The sequence below is a fragment of the Babylonia areolata genome, chromosome 29, assembly GCF_041734735.1.
Source record: "Babylonia areolata isolate BAREFJ2019XMU chromosome 29, ASM4173473v1, whole genome shotgun sequence".
Taxonomy (NCBI): domain Eukaryota; kingdom Metazoa; phylum Mollusca; class Gastropoda; order Neogastropoda; family Buccinidae; genus Babylonia; species Babylonia areolata.
In genome coordinates, this window is record NC_134904.1 from 3,733,337 (window position 1) to 3,748,136 (window position 14,800).

A 14,800-nucleotide genomic window follows, 5' to 3' on the forward strand; every position below is an offset into this window, starting at 1 on the left:
TGTTTTTTCTTTCTCCAATCACTGACACTCACCCTCTTTCATTTTATTTATTTATTAAGACTTCTTGCTATAGCGCATATTCTTGAAGCTCTATGTGCTTTACAATAGCACTAAAAACATTCACTCAAACATCCCCACACAAACATATGCATATAATTTGAAACATAGGTAAGAGAGAACAATTAAAATAGGTCATGTCAGTTGATTAAATCAAGAAATGCAACAGGTATAAAAAAAAGAAGAAAAAAAAGATTTTTTTTAAATTTTAGATTTTGTACTCATCTTTTCCACATTCTGTTCTCTCTCTGTGTCTGTCTGTCTGTCTCTCTCTTCCTTTCTTAGTCCCCTCCCCCTTGCCCCCACCCCCACCCTCCCTCCCCTCCCCCTCAACCGCCCCCCTTTTCATTCGAATATACAGAAATGTCGATTTCTAATAATAACATTCATCATTATGATAGAAATGATAATAATCCAAATGATAATAATAATGTAAAAACTGTGTTCGAAAGTGCGTGGTTCGATTCCAAGAGAGAGGGGAGCAGACAGGGGGATACAGGATCGACTAATTGATGCACTCACTCACTTGCTTTCCTCACACCAATAGCAGGGCCACATGGAGTGGGTTTTATAGTGTTTACTTTACAATACAGCACACACACTAAGCAGTTCACCCTACTTAGCAAAAGCAACACACACTAAGGCAGCACATACTGCCTACTTCAGGCACTTCCTACAAGCAGCACACAGCCCAACAGGGATTTCCTTGCACCTCACATCACGGATCAGTCAGTCAGCCTGTGTCAGTCAGTTTTTCTGGGAGACAGCCAAGAACTGGCTGTGCTGGCTGGTTTTATCCCTTCCCACAACATACTGTGCATGCTAATGCAAGCTACAACACTCACTCCCCCAACTAGCTAAAACTGAAATAACCAATCTTGACTTATCCTAGTGACGCTAAGTGAGTGACTGACAGATTTACTGCTTAATCCCAATTCGTCCAATTCAACAGATTGATCTGATTCGCTACAATTCAACCCACTTGTCTATACACTTTCTATGACAAATTCACCCGTTTACGTCACAAAGAGAGGGAGGGGGTGGGGGGGTGGAGGGGGGTTGACTTGAAAGACAGACCGCCTTACTGGGATGTTCCGACATGCCGACACTATCATGTTTTGAACACGCCGACATCTAGTTTGGCATGGGGATTGCGGCAGATCTCACACAACCGCACGTGTTTCTACAGCTGGAGCGGGTGACGTGGCGTCGCTGATCAATGGCTGCGGACTAGGGAGTGGGGGTAAGGGGGATCGGGGAAGGGGGGGGGCGGGGGGGGGGGGGCGGGGGGTGGTGGAAGGAGGGAGGGTGGCGCGGTGTCGGCGTGACCTCAAAGACTGGACTTTGGACGGAGCGGGACGGAGGTAAGAAGGAGGGGGAGGGAGGGCAAAGGGATGGGGAGGGAAGGGGGGCAGAGTGTGGGTGGTGTGGGGTGACACTGCTGGCACACTATAACATATTCAAAGACATCGCAAACATTGTGTAATAAAAAACACAAAACAACATTGTTCATTGCTCACTCAGTGACTTCCTATGCCAAAAAGTATTTATAAAAGAATGCAACTGAAGAGGTGCACAAGGTAGCCTTGCTTTGCCACCCCAATACGTAGACACAAACATATATAGGCCTTCGTATGATCTGCTCACAAGCAGTTGTAAGTACTTTTTTTTTACAGGTGTAATTAGAACTGAGGAATGAAAACAAACTATCCTGATGTCATACTAGTGTCTAATACTCCTTCCGATGTTTACGATATCGCTGCCAATCAGCTATGCTAATGCCTATCACAATGTTTATGATATTCCCTGATATCGTTATACTTTTCTCATGTTTACAATCTCATCAATCAATTTACTATGTTAGTGCCTGTTCTTGTGCTTACAATGTCACTACCATGAGGCCATACTAAAGCTAAGTGCCTGTCCCATTCTTTAATCTCACTATCAACTCTCCACTCTAGTTTATATCACTTATGTCATTGCTTATAATGTCACCACCACGAGGCCATACCAATGCCGAGTACATAACCGATTAAATTTTTTAAATTTTATCTTGCTATTAATTCGCCACATTAGTTTATAATATCACTTATAATATCAGTATTTTAATCTCACTACCAATAGGCCCAGCACTTGTTCCAGTATTTACAGCCACACAACTGCTATGCCCCAGGCGAACTGTATAACATCTCAGGGATTTTAACAAAAGGGACTTGGGGCAGATCAGAAAGGCAAAAAATGATTGTAACTTTTTTTTTTCAACATCCAAATAACTAAAATGACCAAACTAAAATGAACAAAAGAGAAAACTCAAACAAGCAAAGAAATCAACTTAAAAAAAAAGCAAAAAGAGCAGACTGTGCTTAAAGCTTACCATACTGAAAAATGAACCAAATATTCCTTTTCTTAAGGAAAAGAAGAAAAAAAAGCACACACATAAGCAACACACATTTAGCAATGTTAAGTATGATATAAGTATTAACAAAAGATCAAACCAACCAGTGGCTTTATCTGCCAAAATATCTAATTTTGAGAACATATGCTGTTGTTTCTGTTCGCGGTCTTTCATCTTCCCCGTCCGACGTACAGTTTGGTGTGCCACAAGGCTCCGTGCTTGGGCCCACTCTGTTCTCTATACACAACCGGTTTCCTCCATTGTGAATCATCATTCATTGTCCCACCATAGCTTTTCCGATGACAACCAGCTGTATCTGTCGGGACCTCCGTCTCTCCTTCCCTCTCTCATTGACTCTACTCAGGCCTGCAACTCTGATCTGAAGACATGGATGACTAAAAACAAGCTAGTATTAAATGAGGATAAAACTGAAATGCTGGTTGTCACCCCACAAAGACTTTGCCACTCAGTCTCTCTTCCTTCCTCAGTCTCCCTCAGTGGCACCGACATTCCTCTTTCCTCTTCCGTCGTAATCTTGGTGTCATACTTAACCAGTCTCTTTCCTATCAGCAGCATGTTGCAGATATATGCAAATTGTGTTACTTTGAAATTCGCAGAATTGCATCTATTCGTCATCTCCTGACTGAAGATGCAACCAAAGCTCTCCTCTGTGTCTTGGTGCTGTCCCGCCTGGATTATTGTAATTCCCTGCTTGTCGGTTCACCCAGCTACCTCATTGCTAGGCTTCAGAAAGTCCAGAACCATGCTGTCTTTCGTTCCTCTAAATTTGATCACATCTCTCATCTCCTTCATGCTTTACACTGGCTCCCAGTACAAGAAAGATTTATTCACAAAGTCGTCTCTCTTTGTTTCAAGTCCATTGACGCTACTATTCCACAGCGTCTTACTGATCTCATTCATCCTTACATACCCTCACGCCAACTCCGCTCTTCTTGTGACAACCGCCTGCTTAGGATCCCCCGTGTTTGAAGCAAAACGTACGGCCAACGCAGTTTTTGATACCAAGGCCCCATTCTTTGGAATCAACTTCCTCAACTTCTCTGTCACCCATCTTCGCTGCAATCTTTCGAATACAGTCTGAAGATCCACATTTCCCCCTCCTCAATACTTTTCAACAGCTCTTCACTTTCCAGTATGAAATAAAATGACTATTAGTGAGTATGTGAGTTTGAGAGTTTCAGAATTTGTATTTTTGATCGTGTACTACTCATGATTGTATGCTATGCCATGTGTATGCGTGAGCGTGTGTTTGTGTGTGTTTGTGTGTGTGTGGGAGGGGGTGCAGGGGTGCAGGGGTGGGGGGTGGGGGGGGTGGGGGCGGTGAATGTTTTTTGATAATGTTTGGTATCTTGTTTTCAGTTGTTTTTTTTCCTTTTTGATATTTACGTGTGTTTTCTATTTGTAATCGCATTGGGCTTATTTTCAAGATTAGGCGTACATGCTCATAATAATAATAATAATAATAATAACAGTAATATTAACATATTACAGAGTCGGATGGTAATTCATGTTATGAAGCTGTGTAATAATGATGTGATTGCTACACAAAACGTTACAGAGAAGCAGTGGCTTCATTTCGTTAAATCTGTTCTTGCCACACACTGTTTTGACGATACAGTGCTGAACCAGAGTACACCGAATGTAGACATATTGAAGTTTACACTTTTAAAGAAACTCTAATGTCGGTATAAAACTTCTTGAGAAAACAGAAACACGAAAATAAAGTCAAGCTCACAGTTGTATTGCTAAAGAACATAGATAAAAGCAGTACAAGAAACAACTGAGTGTGCTATCAGTCCATCGTAGCTGCACACAATGCTGCCTTCTCATTGTTTCACGTGCTGCCTCATCCTTGTGAAGTGGTCTTCACAGCTTCCGGACGCTGTCCTCACTAGGCAGGAAGGTGGCTGAATGGGTAAGACGCTTAGCTGCCAATACAGACAGTCCGTGAGGGTGTGGGTTCGAATCCCGCTTTCGCCCTTTCTCCCACATTTGATTGGAAAAACGAACTTAGCATCTAGTCTTTCGGATGAGACGATAAACCGAGGTCCCGTGTGCAGAACGCACTTGGCGCACTGAAAAAAGAACCCATGGCAACGAGAGTTTTTTCCTCTAGCAAAATTATGTAAAAAGAAATCCACTCTGATAGGTACACGAAACACATTAACATGCACTCAAGGCCTGACAAGCGCGTTGGGCTATACTGCTGTCAGGCATCTGCTTGGCAGATGTGTTGTGGCGCATATGGATTTGTCCGAACGCAGTGACGCCTCCTTGAGAAGCTGAAACTGAAACTGTCCTCATTCTGTGCGCGCGCCTCTGTCCGTGGTGCCCTAATCAACGTCGAGTCCCAGGAATTCCATCACTCGCTTCAGGGTTTCTTCAACCTCATCTTCACTGCCGATCGTCTGCTCATTCACCATCTGCATGTCTCCCAGGTGGACAAGGAGCCGGTGAACGTTGAGGCGAAACTTTTTTTGGCGTTCCTTAGCCTTTTGATAATGAGATTTGGGTTTCGTCTGCGACAAACCGCCCTGGGGAACCTCTTCCGTCACCAGGCCTGTGGGCTGTTGGGGTGTTGCGGTGGGGGAGACAAACGGAGGAGTGCTGCTTGAGGGACCCGCGGTGTAGGCCATGTTCGGATCGTCGTGTGACTGCGAGGGGCGAGTGGGTTTATGCAACGATCTTCTTTTCAGATTGGTTTCCCAGGCCCTGGGGGTGCTCAGCACGTCCGGCAGTGTTGCACTTGTTGAAGCTGACGGCGCCCGTGAACTGGTCTCCAAAGTCGTGGGTGTGCCCCTCACGTCTTGCAATGTACTCGGGGTTGAGCATGACGGTATAGGTGTTTCGGATTTTCTGTTCAAGCTTGCGTTTCGAGTGCTTCCTTGGCTCAAGGTTGGAGATTTGCTCCCCTTGTTTTGAAGCGGTAACAAGTCAACAGTCTTCTTTGTTAACCAAGTAAGTACGCTATCCAAGCCAGATGGTGACGTGCTCTGGTGCCCGCTTGTGGGAGGCGTCACGGTTGGGGATGTACGCCCCAAATTTGCGGTTAGATCCGGCGTTGGGACTGGGGACAAGGGTTTTGGGCTGGCATCAGCAGGGGGTGTTTTCTGCGTGCTGAGATTGACAGCAGCGGTTTCGTCGGCCTGTTCGAGATAGATGACTGACGAGGGTTTGGATGTCCGAGGCTTTTTTTGAGGGCTTTTGTCAACAGCTTCTTTTGACTTTCGCTTGCCGTTCGGTTTGGAGGTCAGTAGCCGTCCTTGCTGTGTACCTTTTTCATCCGATGCCGTTGACGTGCTTACTTCATCAGCTGATTTTGTCATCCGTTTGTCTTTAGCTTTGGAGCCCAGTGGCTGTTTTGGTGGGCCCTTTTCACCAGGTGCTGCTGACGTGCTCGTCTTTGCAGGAGGCGACCTGTAAGAAACGGATTGCTTGTATGGACGTTAAACATTAACACACACACACCTTTACTCAGAAATTGAGTTTGTTTTTTATTACACCACTATCGAAAACGGAGAGAGAGAGACAGAGAGAGAGAGAGACAGAGAGAAAGAAAGTAAGAAAAGGAGGGAGAGGAAGACACACACACACACATACAGAGAGAGAGAGAGAGAGAGAGAGAGAGAGAGAGACAGAGAGAGAGAGAAAACAAAAAAACAAAACAAAACGTGATTTGACTGATGCGGGTCACATGTCCAGGTCAACATGAACGAAGGGACAAGGGCCAGGAACACACTGTACCAAAGTAGCGAATATAATTATCTTGAGCTGAACAAACTAAACCTAAACATTTTCAGATGAACTTGCCATCACTTGGGTGTGCACATAATCATGAGTCAGCAACATACCCTTACATTGTTGGAGTGACATTGTCAATTGGTTCGTTCGTTTATTTATATATAGTCTGTTCATCTAAGATGATGATATTAAACTGAAAATAAACCATATTATGAATATTATTATCATTATTATTAATATTATTATCATTTGGATTATTATAATTTCTATCATCATGATGATGATTGTTATTATTGATCAGAAATCATCATTTCTGTATATTCAAATGAAATGGGGGCGGTTGCGGTGGAGGAGGGGGGAGGGTGAGGGGAGGGGGGGGACTAAGGAAGGAAAAGAGAGAGACAGAGAGAGAGAGAGAGAACAGAATGACGAATTAACATCAAATTCGTCAGAGTTGTTCGGTTTATAGCCGTCAAACCACCATCATCTGGGTGGAACAGCTGACGGTTGAGTTTGAGGGAAGTTATGCACGCTATTGCTGGAGACACGTTTGAAGTGATGGAATAATTCGACATTAGGAAAGCCGAGTTCTGTACAGCTCACAATGCTCGGAAATTACTTTGCTTTGGGTCTGGATCTTGAGCACTTACACCAAGAGTCTCTTGAACCTATTGTCCAAACGAAAGCTGTTAAGCATGATATAAAGCTTTTGGATGGGGAGGGAGGGGGAGGGGGGGTGAAAGAGAGAGAGAGAGAGAGAGAGAGAGAGAGAGAGGGGGAGGGGGGGGTGAAAGAGAGAGAGAGAGAGGGAGGGGGAGGGAGGGGGTGAAAGAGAGAGAGAGAGGGAGAGATCCCTAAGGATCGCCCTCACGGAAAACTGGGACTGGGAAAGTGACCTACAGGAGACCCCAACAGCAAGGGAGAGAGACAGAGAGAGAGAGAGAGAGAAAGTGAGAGAGAGAGAGTGTGTGAGAGAGGAGAGACGGACAAACAGACAGACAGACAGACAGACAGACAGACGGGTACATAAGCTGACAGACAAATAGAAAATAGACAGGGAATCATTGTAACCTGAGACATCTTCACGCCTCGTAATAATTTAAATCTGATAGACAGACAGAGAGAGAGAGAGAGAGAGAGAGAGAGAGAGAGACAGACAGACAGACAGACAGAGAGAGGCGGAAAGGGGCGGGGTTCAGAGACAGAAACAGAGTTAAAGGCAAATACAGACACACACAGAGACAGACAGAAACAGAGTTAAAGGCAAATACAGACACACAGAGAGACAGACAGAAACAGAGTTAAAGGCAAATACAGACACACAGAGAGACAGACAGAAACAGAGTTAAAGGCAAATACAGACACACAGAGAGACAGACAGAAACAGAGTTAAAGGCAAATACAGACACACAGAGAGACAGACAGAAACAGAGTTAAAGGCAAATACAGACACACAGAGAGACAGACAGAAACAGAGTTAAAGGCAAATACAGACACACAGAGAGACAGACAGAAACAGAGTTAAAGGCAAATACAGACACACACAGAGACAGAGACAGAAACAGAGTTAAAGGCAAATACAGACACACACAGAGACAAACAGAAACAGAGTTTAAGGCAAATACAGACACACACAGAGACAGACAGAAACAGAGTTAAAGGCAAATACAGACACACAGAGAGACAGAGACAGAAACAGAGTTAAAGGCAAATACAGACACACACAGAGACAGACAGAAACAGAGTTAAAGGCAAATACAGACACACAGAGAGACAGAGACAGAAACAGAGTTAAAGGCAAATACAGACACACACAGAGACAGACAGAAACAGAGTTAAAGGCAAATACAGACACACAGAGAGACAGACAGAAACAGAGTTAAAGGCAAATACAGACACACAGAGAGACAGAAATCTTACAGGTCTTCTTCCTGACTCATATCTTCTTGTTCTGCATCGCACCGACTGCAACAAGTTCATCAAAATAAATAAATCGTTCAGGTCATGATAATTTCAGTTCGTTTGTTCCCTACCTTAAGTCGTTCATGTGGTCATAATATCATCATACCATCGTTTTGTCATAAGTGTTTGCTGATTAGCATATTCTAAGACATCTCATCACAGGTCATCTCTCTCTCTCTCTCTCATAAGGGGCGAAGGCCTTTTTGAATAAGCCATCCGAATCACCCCCCACACCCCCACTCTCTCTCTCTCTCTCCGACTTTTATCAACAGTTGCCTGAGGAAGGTGGTAGAATGGTCAAGACGCTCAGCTGCCAATACAGACAGTCCGTGAGGGTGTGGGTTCGAATCCCGCTCTCGCCCTTTCTCCCAGGTTTGACTGGAAAATCAAACTGAGCGTCTAGTAATTCGGGCGAGACAATAAACCGAGGTCCCGCGTGCAGCACGCACTTGGCGCATTGAAAAAGATCCCATGGCAACGAGAGTGTTGTCCTCTGGCAAAAATTATGTGAAAAGAAGTCCACTCTGAGAGATACACAAATAGATAAGGCCTGACAAGCGCATTGCGTTATGCTGCTGTCAGGCATCTGCCCAGCAGATGTGGTGTAGCGTATACGGATTTGTCCGAACGCAGTGACGCCTCCTTGAGAAAATGAAACTGTCTGAGGCGCATTTTAAGATCCGTTGGCAAGAAAAAAATTAGAAACGAGGAGCTGTGGCAACAGAGTGGGACAAGAACCAATGGAGAAACAGATCCTGGAAAGTGGGGATCGCCATCCAGCACTGCACGCCAGGCCCTGACCTGGAACCCCCAGGGGACGGGCGCAATAGCCGAGTGGTTAAAGCGTTGGACTGTCAATCTGAGGGTCCCGGGTTCGAATCACGGTGACGGCGCCTGGTGGGTAAAGGGTGGAGATTTTTACGATCTCCCAGGTCAACATATGTGCAGACCTGCTAGTGCCTGAACCCCCTTCGTGTGTATATGCAAACAGAAGATCAAATACGCACGTTAAAGACCCTGTAATCCATGTCAGCGTTAGGTGGGTTATGGAAACAAGAACATCCCCAGCATGCACACCCCCGAAAACGGAGTATGGCTGCCTACATGGCTGGGTAAAAACGGTCATACACGTAAAAGCCCACTCGTGTGCATACGAGTGAACGCAGAAGAAGAAGAAGAACCCCCAGGGGAGAAGGAAGAACAGCTGGAGGCGGGACACAGCCACTGAAGCAGAGCTAAAGAGGCTGGGATCCAGCTGGAGGGATGCAGAAAGGACAGCACAGAGTCCAGTTCAGTGGAGAAACGTCGTTGATGGCCTATGCTCCACAGGGAGCGAAGGGCCTGAGTAAGTCAGTCAGTAAGTAAGTAAGAAACTGGATGCAGAATTAAGTGCTCCGCCAGCCTGTGGATGAAATTACAGTCAGTGACTCAGTTGCACCATCTAGAATCAAGCTGAAATCATTTGAAGGCCACCAAATCTCGAGAAATTGTCTCATTCAAGAGCAAAACCTACAGTATACATTCGGAACATATATCTTGACCAGACAGGACATTACAAATGTGATCAGACAGAAACGTGGATCAGAAGCTGTGAGACCTCACCGAAACATATTGCACAACATGATATGACTGGTGAAACAGCTGTGGAATAAAACATGGCCCAAACTTACTTTCTGGAGGGGTCGGTGTTGAGATAGCAGTACCACTTTCTGCGCACGACGAGGGTGGCTTCCGGCAAGCGACGCCATTTCTGGCATGCCATGCACTGGACCCACGTTTTCGGCTCGTCGTTGTCCTCACTGTAAGCACAGTATATTGTGATCAAGAACCTGTGACCCCATAATGTGCTTGGTGTCTGAGTGTGTTTAGTGTGTGCGTGCGGGTACGTGCGTGCATATGTGCGTGTTGTTGGTGTTCGGTACAGTGGTAGCCGTGGTGGTGGTGGAGTGAGTTGTAGTGGTGGGTAGGGAGATGAAGGAGGTGGCGTGGGTGGTTGATTTGTTAGGTGGTCGTTTCGGAGGTAGTAGTGGTGGTGGTAGTGGTGGTGGGTGGTGGTGCAGGCGGGGTACGATATGTGGTGGTGCGTGATGGGTAGGGTGGTGGTGGTGGTGGTGGTGTGGGCTGGGTTGACGGGTGGTCTCTTTGGGTGGTAGATACTCACTTTTCACTCTTCGACTCATCATCGCTCTGGTACTCTTTCCCGCAGTATCGCTTTAGTCTTTCGGAGACAGTTGTGATGAAATGTCTGAAAAAAAAGGAAATAACGCCACATGATTCAGAGTACTGCATTTAGTGGCTTTTACGTACATGCAGCTACGTTTCTGCTCCTCCGCTGGTTTGGTGTTTGTTGTGTTAACATGTGTTGAGTGTGTGCCATCACATGGGATCTCTTTCTACTGTGCCACAGGAAGTACTGGTACCCATTCCGTCAGGGCAGTTCTAATGGATGGGTTTGTGAGGCGAAGAGAGAGAGAGAGAGAGAGAGAGAGAGAGAGAGAGAGAGAGAGAGAGAGAGAGAGATTGAAAGAGAAAGAGAAAGATTCATGATTCAAAACCTGTGTCAGCCTACTCAAAGGCAACGATTTTCGGCATTGCCGAGTGACAACAATAACGACGATTACGATCGGACATTCTGTCCATGTGACAACAATAACAACACTAATGATAGGACACAACAATGATAATGTTGGTAAATGCTACAACAACAACAGCTACTACTTCTACTACTGCTAATGATTAGCATCGTCATATTCATCATTATCATTATCATATTCATCATTATCACTTTAAAAGTAATACAAGAAGCAACGCCTTCATGACTCTTGACGGGGTAAATACAGTCATACATGTAAACTCTCACGTGTCTATATGAATGAACATGAGACTTACAGCCCACAAATGCAAGAAATTCGTACTGATCCCGAGTTTTGATTTCACAATCTGACGATGTCAGAAAATGGTAGAGATGAAGGGAGCCAGTGATTGTTAAGATAAGATAAGATAAGATAAGATAAGATAAGATAAGATAAGATAAGATAAGATAAGATAAGATAAGATAAGATAAGATAAGAATAACTTTATTATCTCCAACTGGAGAAATTTGGTCAGGTGCATTATCACAACATAGACAAGTTAATGTTATTTTCTGCTTTGGGTGCTGATGGGTTCACACAAGACACATGTTTCAATGAGAGAAATATAACCTTCAATGCAAGAGGGAAGAAAAGAAATGGTGAAAGCAAATAATGAAACAACAAAAACAACAACAAAAAAGACACGACCAGACCTAGACATGACCAGAATCTGTCAAACAGCTGCCATCACACACACACACACACACACAAAATCATTTCCACCCCATCACGTACCCATACCAAGATGTTATCTGCTATTGCAGAAGGTTTGCTGCATAGTCCAATAGAACATTTGTTATAGTTGTTATAAATGTTTGATGTTAGCGTTTCCTTCTATTATGCTTATGTCTCCCTTTTATTATTTTTTTTTTCCAACGCTCTGTATCTTTCCCCACCACGCACACACACACACACATGCGCACACACGCGCGCACACACACACACACACACACCATTCTTCACCCTCTGCCCAAGACTTTTCCCACCACCAAGCCACCCCCCCCCCCCCCCCCCGCCCCCCCCCCCCCCCCCACTCCCCACCTACCGTTTATTTTCGTCTAATATCACTTCAAGTGGAAAGACGTTAAACTGAAGACAACCACCACCACAACGTACCGATACTCTGAGGTGTTGGTTAAGAAGTCCTGTTTGTTGTGGGTAGGTATCAACACGTCTGTCACATCCACGATTCCCACCACGTCCAAACCAATCGCTTCATCGCGTCCCTAAAGATCAACCAATCGATTTGCCAATCAATATACACCCTGCCACTCCACCCATTCATCAGTCCAGCCAGCCAGCTAAGCACTCATTTGATTCATTCAGTCAGTCAGTAAACCAGCGAAATCAAGCCACAAACATATTCAACCGACCCACGGGCTTCTTTATGTCGACCCACATATTTATCTATTTACTTACCTCGTGACGCTTCTGACTCCCTTCTACCACCTGTCTGTTTCTTCATCCGTCAACACATTTATCTATCCGTCTCACCAACCAATGGACCATCACCCAAAATCAACCAAAGTGCCAAACAGTTCAAATGTTAACATGTCACAAACTGCACGGATAACCTCCGAGACACACTCAGAAAATTAAAAAAAAGAAAGAAAAAAGAACAGACCATAAAGGCAAAACAAAAGAGACAAGAAACATTTTCAACGCGACTGTAAAATAATTGGGGAGAAGGCCAAGGACAGCTGTGTGGGTGACCCAGATTTGAACTAAAAGACCCAACCATCCACATATTCTGGGCAGGAAGACAGAGACTGATGGAGGCGGTGAACAATTCCCAGCGTTGTGTGAATCACTGGACCAACGTAATTTTCGAAAACCGCGTTCGCATTCACCAAAATGGGGGTGGGGTGGGGGGTGGGGGGTGGGGATCAGCTGTTGCCTGCAGGCGAATTTGTGAACAGTAATCACCCCCACCCCTGCACTGTGAGCCAGCTGGGTCATTGTTAACCTCTTTGATGTTGTCTGAAAGCCAGCATGCGGTGAGAGGGCAAGGCACAGGCAGGTGTGACACGTGAAGGACGTGTGTGCGTACGTGTGTGTGTGTGTGTGTGAGAGAGAGATTTCTATTTCACTTGGAAAAAAAAAACACATAAAAAAACCAGTTTGCTTAAAAATGCTCAAAAAGCAGTTTGTTCTTTGACCGCAAAGAACAGTTGCGAAGGCAATGGTAGAACGATTAATGGAAAACACAAGGGTCGTTTCTTGAGGCAGGCGTTCTAAAAATATAATTTCACTAAAGAAGAAGAAGAAATGTGTGTGTAGGCCTCTCTCTCTCCCTCTCTCTGTGTGCCTTACAGAGGTTAAGGTTTCATACAAATATAATTCATTCTGTTCTATTCTGTCTATTGTTTAAAGTCCCACTGTCGCAGGAAGAACTTGTGAAAGCTGTCAAAAACAGCCAAGACAGCAAAATACCCTTAGCGAGAACTCCAGAGATGCCAACCCCTGCCAAGTGTTTGTAGGAACAATCAGGAAATTTAGTGGGAACTTTTTGAATTTGGAACACTCGGACTCAGAGCCACTCCAGCAAAAGGACATTGTATCTACAAGACGTACACACATTTCGGCCTACCTGTAACACGGTGTAACTGCTATAATGGTAACTGCTGAATGGTCCACCTCAAAGCTATTTCAGTGTAAACACGCACGCTGTTAGCTGAGCATCATCACCAAGACCAAGGTTAGCAGGAGTGACTGCCCTGGCCTCATGATCGATTAGTCTAGAGCGTCTGGGTAATGTTATGACAGGGAAGCATGTGACCGTGCTATATTGTGGAAAATGATCTCGTCTGAACAATTTTGACGTTGGCGTAACTTCGGAACAAACTGCGATCGAGCGTAACAAACTACGGCGAAATTTCTGGAACTCTGATCAGCAGCTACTGTTTGACAGACAGGGGGTGTGGGAGGGAGAGAGATAAACATGCAGACGAATAGACAGACAGACAGACAAACGGACGTAAATGGAGATAGTCAAAGAGTGACGTGTATACTGACAGAGACTGACCAACTGACAAGCAGAGACATGGACAGAGGCACACAGGAAAAACACTTGAATGTGTGTTTGATTAAACCACCACTTTACCATAACTTCAGCAAAAAGTTCCAAGGAGGGAGGCATCCACCTACCGTCTTCTGACAAGGGAGTTTGACGTAAGGCTTGATGAGTCTGTTCCTGTGGTAGAGCATTACGCCATGGTCCTCTAGCTTCCCTGAGCCAGACTTCTTCTCCTTGCCAAAGATGATTTCCACCTTCGGCTTCAACCGCAGGGAAAGAAAATCATCGTTGATAACTCTTCTTCTCTCGTTTGGGGACTCAGAAAAAAAATCTTTAAATGAACTCCTTCAAGACATCCTTACATGAACCTCTTCACTCTTCCAACAAAACGTGTTCTGGAGAATCAGGTAGGTATCCTTTATTTATCAGAACTTACACTGAACGTGTGAAATACTAGGCAGGGTGTGCAGCCCGCTTTCGTCGTGGACTTTTCGTCGCTCGCAGAGCGAGAAGTAGGTCATATGACGACATGCTCTGCCCACCACCCTGACTGACTTCTCTGGGTGTGCACTGCTTTTGTTCGGACAAGTTTTCGGCAGAGTTTATAAATGGATCAGTTCGAATACGTAATGGCAGATATTTGACAAGAAACATGCTCAAAGAAAACATAGAAGACTAAAGCAAATAATGGGTGTAATTATAAAACCAAATATATCTTGTAAACTTACAAAAATAGTCACAGAAAAATGTTGAAAATCCTTTCGTCAGAACAGCGATTTCAACGACGCAATTCTAGCCTTTCGGTGAACTGGAGAAAAAAAGGAAACAGAGACTCGCTAAAAATGGAAATCCGACGAAAACGGGTCTGCGCACCTCCCCTGATATGAACTGAAATGAACACCACTTCCACTGACAAGGGTATGTAGGCATGCTATTCAGACATGAAAAAAACAAGCAACCAGGAAAACCGGATAT

The 14,800-nt window shown here is 44.8% G+C and overlaps 1 protein-coding gene across 2 annotated transcripts in view; it reads right to left on the reverse strand.

Moving 5' to 3' along the window:
• Nucleotides 1-4,198: 4,198 nt before the first annotated feature.
• Nucleotides 4,199-14,800, reverse strand: part of LOC143274963 (MORC family CW-type zinc finger protein 3-like) — a 48,016-nt gene continuing 37,414 nt past the window's right edge. Inside the window, exons 8-13 of one of the 2 annotated variants that reach the window (XM_076578980.1) lie at nt 13,957-14,085; nt 11,926-12,035; nt 10,338-10,421; nt 9,847-9,975; nt 8,135-8,179; nt 4,199-5,890 (exon numbers count right to left, since the gene is read on the reverse strand). In XM_076578980.1, coding sequence (XP_076435095.1) covers nt 4,807-5,890; nt 8,135-8,179; nt 9,847-9,975; nt 10,338-10,421; nt 11,926-12,035; nt 13,957-14,085 — 1,581 coding nt within the window. In that variant the 3' untranslated portion in view covers nt 4,199-4,806. The remainder of the gene's footprint in view (nt 5,891-8,134; nt 8,180-9,846; nt 9,976-10,337; nt 10,422-11,925; nt 12,036-13,956; nt 14,086-14,800) is intronic. The other variant, XM_076578981.1, reaches the window with a different exon arrangement.